The following is a 5244-nucleotide window of genomic DNA, read 5'->3' on the forward strand; positions in this document are numbered from 1 at the left end:
TTGATTTGTAAATTGTTTCGAAACTGTTAAAAAGTAAATTTAGTACACTCATCTCACAAACTTAATCATTTTCAACCAATTTCATCCATCTTTCCAAACAAAATTTTCATTTTTCTTCCGGTTTCAGACATTTATCATGTTTCCCTTCTCTCCTAAATATTTTTTTCGTTATTGTAAAGTTTACATCTAACGTCCTAGGTAGATTTAACTTGCTTATCAAAGATCCAGCTCTCCCAAACGACGAGTTCATTTACTGTCTATAGCACACATATTTGTTCTTTAATCTCCCTGATTTTGTGTATATATGGAGTTTAACACTGACCTTATTGCTTTCGCTTCCACCCCTCGTTCCAAAAGCTACCTTACTCCTTAATATATTCTAAATTTTCACTTGTTAGTTATACATAACAGCATTTTCATTTTCTTTCATTATATACTTTTGATTTTCTATTAGGCTTTTTCATGGATGTGGAGGATTCAGTGGTAATGGAATTGTCGACAGCCTGGTTTAACCTTGATGACACTCAGTTTGTGACAGGAAAAACCTCATTTTCTTATCAAGAAATACCTCAAGCTGTAGAAAAATGAGGAAACAAAGAGACAGATGTATTGCTGTTGAGCTGATCAACAAAATAAGTCCACCAGTAGGTGGGCTAAATCCTTGGTTACCATGTATACAGGCAGTCGATCTGGTTCTACTGGAAGAATTTTCCTACAAAATCGGTTACATCTGACACTTAAATTGTGAAGAGCATCCATGTGCTAGAGTGGAAGCGATAAAGTGACCTTCAAAGGAATTACATAAGCAATGAACATCGACAAGGCAATCCTATTATTAATAATAGGTGTAGTGCTGTGAAATATTTTGATAGATTTTCTTCTAAGTACTCTAATTTCTAGAACTTGTCTCTGAACATAGCTTCTTTGCGCTCAGTATTGGCACCACTAATATCATAAATTGTGAAAAATCGTTTCAATTTTAAGCATATTATTTTTTTGTCTTCTTCAAAGAGTCTCATTATTAAAGAGAATAATTACAATGATTTTGTTTTTCCATCTGTCTCACCATTAGTAAATATTCTAAGAAGTTACTCATTTATACATATTTCAAAATGCATAAAGCCTCTATAGTAAAACTCTATATTGAGGGTTTTTAATATGTAAACATCTAGTATATTGGTATTTTATAAAAGTTTTATGATTTCATAATTAATACATTGTAGTTGTTTAGGTTTAACTATATTATTGATAGAAATCTCTTGATGATACCTTAATCTCAATTTATGCCCTAATCTTCTACATTTTGGTTAAGATGGTAATTAACAAAAGTGTCCCATGGTGAGTGAATTTCGAAGGTATGATTACGACAACTTTTATAAGGTATACATAGATGCTTTGAAAAATCAAGAAATCAAGATGAAACTGGAGCCGCCTTCTACTCCGAAAACCTGTCGAAATCCTCTGTACTATCTGCTATTACATCTATGCATTCCGCCGAACTGTTTGCCATTCTAGAAACACTTGAGGAATTTCAGAAAATTGGATCCAAGAATATCCTTATAATAACAGATTCTCAAAGTTCTCTAACGGCAATCTGTCAATAATATCCCAACCATCCTCTTGCCATTCATATTAATAAGGAGCTACTCACTTGCAGAAACGACAAAATGAATTCAATTTGATGTGGGTTCCATACCACACCGGAATTGAGGGAAATGAAAGAGTAGCTGGATTAGCAGAAAATGCATACAACGATTTCAAAACATTTTTTTAAAAAGAAAATCCAAGAAAAATGGCAAGGAAAATCAAATCAGAACCAACACGAACTTCATGAAAGCCTTAAAAATTATCACAACTATAACTCTAACAACATAAGTAGAAGGGAATAAGTGACCCTTTCCCGTCTAAGAAGAGGACATACTCAAATCACACATGACTACTTATCACAAACCAACGTGTGAGATGGGCAATAGTGAATTAACAGTGAAACACCTTTTAATCGAGTGTTTAAAGTATGACAACGAACGAAAAATGAATAAATTACCATATTCACTGGAGAAGTTATTTCAAGAAGACCCAAAGTACTTATGAACTACCTGAAAGCCTATAAATTAAGTTGATTCAACGTTCAAATGTATCAAACCTCAATTATTCGCTACGTGGTTGATGCGTAAAAAAGAAAAAACAAATTCGAAACTGTCAATGTTATTTTGAGACGAATTTGCATAAGGAACATATTTAAATTGTTAATAATAAGAAATTTTGAATATGCAATATAATATATTTTGTCAAAATTATAAAAAAGTTTTATATAGATTATTATAATGGTATCTCAATGGTGGGATCATTAGCAATTCTTTCAAAATCTGCCTGGTACATTGTAGTATATTTTTTGTCTGCATCCAAAGCATCGATGATTTCCTTGTACCAGTCCGGTTGTTTTGTGTAGATATATTTTGTTATAATTTGTACGTTATTTTTCGCTTCATCATCACAAGTATCACATTTTTTGTCCAAAAATTCTTTCCAACTCTCTGTAAAAATAATAAACTGTTAATTAGACTCGCACAATTATGAAAAATGTTACAAACTAATCACAATCATATTTCACATAATACTACATACATCTAGATTATTTTTCTAATGCTGATCCCTCCAGAACCTTTTTGTGCCCTGACCCATCTCACTACATCCTGTACGCCCAATTCTTCTCTTATGCCATCACTCCTTATTCGGCCCCTATTTTTTCTCTGTAGTTCTCATTATTCTTTTTGTTGTTGATGTCTCGGCTCTGGTTCTGAGACATATGTGAGAATAGGTCTTGCTCTGTGAGCTCATCGCTTTGTTTCTCCTTACTATATCTATCAGACAGCCGCTGACTTTTGATGCTTTCATCACTTGTGTTCGTGCCTCTTCCGTCAGGTTTCTTTCACTAGATATATTCACTCCCAGATTTTTTGATGTTACTATTGATTGTATCTTGTTGACTGAGATGCTCATAATAAATTTTTAGGCAGAAATTTTCATCTTATATAGTAGACGTTGTAAGTCGTCTTCATTTTCTGGTACGGTAATACCATCGTCTGCATAAAACAATATCTTTAGGAAGCGGTGACCCATTCTGCATCCTGCATTGACTTTGTTGAATTCCTCGATAATTTGATCCATTATGATGTTGACTGACCCAACCAGATCTCTTTTTTCTCCTTTTCTGTGTATTGGTAGAGAGATACTCGATTTCCATTCATCTGGGATTGTGCCAGAGATTATAATCTTCTGGAATAGTCGCGTGATTTATTTTTTAACTTACATTGTTCGTTGTTTCCTGAACTTCCTTCATCGTTATTTTAGGTTCATTGTTGTCATCATTTGGCGTGATTTCAATGGTCGATGCATTGTCATTGGGCGCACCATACATGTTTTCGAAATATTTAATCCATGACTCCAGTGTTATCTCATTCACCTGTACTTCCTCCGTCACCTGTTTCCGTCCGCTTCGTAGCATATTCCATATCTTCTCCTTCTTATATCAAGTAATTACATAAAGTTACTGGATACACTAATCTATATCATATACATTCGACTATTCTTCAAAGTAACTTGCTTGAAACGGTATAATACATTTTATCATAGCAGATACACCAAAAACATGATCCACTACTATGGTAGTACTATATTAGCGTCTCATAGATCCAGTATTTGGTGAAAACAATCTACAATCTAATTCGAATAAAATCTAGCAAAATGGAAGATCACAGCTAATGAAATAGCTTACAACTGTTAATGTGGACTTACATTAACAGTTGTAAGCTATCACAAGACAAAGATGGTAAATATTCAAGGATATATTTGGATAGATGTTTAATATTCACTAAAAGAAAAGAATAAGGCCAATTTGAAGCTTTTTTGCTAAAAATATTCAAATGAAAAAGTAAATTTAGATAACAAGAACGCTCTAGAAGCTTCAAAAGCCAACAAAATTTCTGAAATTCTTCAGATAGATCCATAATAGAATGAAAGTTATCCTCTATTGATACATAGATATTTCCATTAGTGCCATCAGTAGCAGTAAGAAATAGAGAATTACTAGTTACCATGTCCGCAAAAAAAGTGGACCAACTTTTTGTTTAAACTAAAGAGAAGACCACTGAATTATTTCCGAACGTAAGTACCAATAAAGAGAGCTGACAAATGAGGCAACGTTTTTATTTTTCTTTTCTTCATCCACCTTTCAGCTTTATTAAGAATTTAACAAATGCAAATATGGAGTCTTACCTTTAAGTGCAATACCCTCTGGAGTGCAGTGTGTGTTATGTACAACACAGTCTATGTAAGCTCTCATTATTCTAGTGTTTTTCAAAATATCTTTCAATTCAACCTTTTTGAGAATAGCTAAATTTTCTTCGTAGGTTTTTGGAGCACCAGAAACTACCACTATTATCAATAATCCAACTGAAAACGATACACAAAAAGAATTCATTTTAAAATTCCTCGAAATGAGTTAGTGTATCAAATAGTATCGGTAGGAAAACTGTTTATTTATTATTAATTCGGCTGGTTTATATATGGAGTTTCTGTTTTTTAAATACATCCTTATGGGTAAAAATATGCACAAAACAAATTTTTTTGTATTTATCAATATAATTTCGAAGAAATAAATAATTTTTATATCATATAATTCCGGTATAATAAGCATATTTTAATAATAATTAGCTGTGTTCCGGTGTTGATATAAATCGACCTCATTATGCGAGAAAACCGAAATTTGCTTAAATTAATTAAATAAAGGATTTGAAAAAGATAGAAGTTAAGATATCAATTAAAGAAATAAATAAAAGTCATGGCGGGAATTTTGGAAGAATATGACTAACGTATACAAGAAAAATCAAAAATTATTCTTCTGTGCTATTAGAAACCCCAGAAAAACAAATAATCATAATAAGAACCCACTCATCAATATAAAAGATACAAAAGGAGATATAAGAATAAACGACGATGATATCATCGAAACATAGAAACAATATTTTAGAGAACTTTTAGAAGGAAAGGATTTAAGCGAATCAAAAAACAAAGAGACCACAAAACAAGTAATATTAACTGAAACCCAAATAACAAAAGATTAAATAAGTTCGAAAGAAATACAACAGGAAATAGAAAAACTGAAGGGCACCAGGAATAGATCAAATAACGATAGATATAAAAAAGCGGCAGAAAGAGAATTAACAGAGGTACTAAAAATAAAAA

General features: G+C 32.1%; 1 protein-coding gene across 1 annotated transcript; it reads right to left on the reverse strand.

Moving 5' to 3' along the window:
• Positions 1-2319: 2319 nt before the first annotated feature.
• LOC130894507 (allergen Tha p 1-like) lies at positions 2320-4480 on the reverse strand. The gene is made up of 2 exons (XM_057801389.1): positions 4276-4480; positions 2320-2534 (listed from the first exon to the last, which is right to left on the reverse strand). The coding sequence occupies exons 1-2, from the start codon at positions 4478-4480 to the stop codon at positions 2320-2322; spliced, it is 420 nt and encodes a 139-aa protein (XP_057657372.1).
• Positions 4481-5244: the final 764 nt, after the last annotated feature.

Source organism: Diorhabda carinulata, chromosome 5, assembly GCF_026250575.1.
Source record: "Diorhabda carinulata isolate Delta chromosome 5, icDioCari1.1, whole genome shotgun sequence".
NCBI classification, from domain to species: domain Eukaryota; kingdom Metazoa; phylum Arthropoda; class Insecta; order Coleoptera; family Chrysomelidae; genus Diorhabda; species Diorhabda carinulata.

Coding starts and splice junctions, on each gene's coding strand:
- LOC130894507 (XM_057801389.1), bottom strand. CDS start 4,480: ATGAATTCTTTTTGTGTATCGTTTTCAGTTGGATTATTGATAATAGTG. Junction 2,535..4,275: donor AGAGGGTATTGCACTTAAAG/GTAAGACTCCAT, acceptor TTATTTTTACAG/AGAGTTGGAAAGAATTTTTG.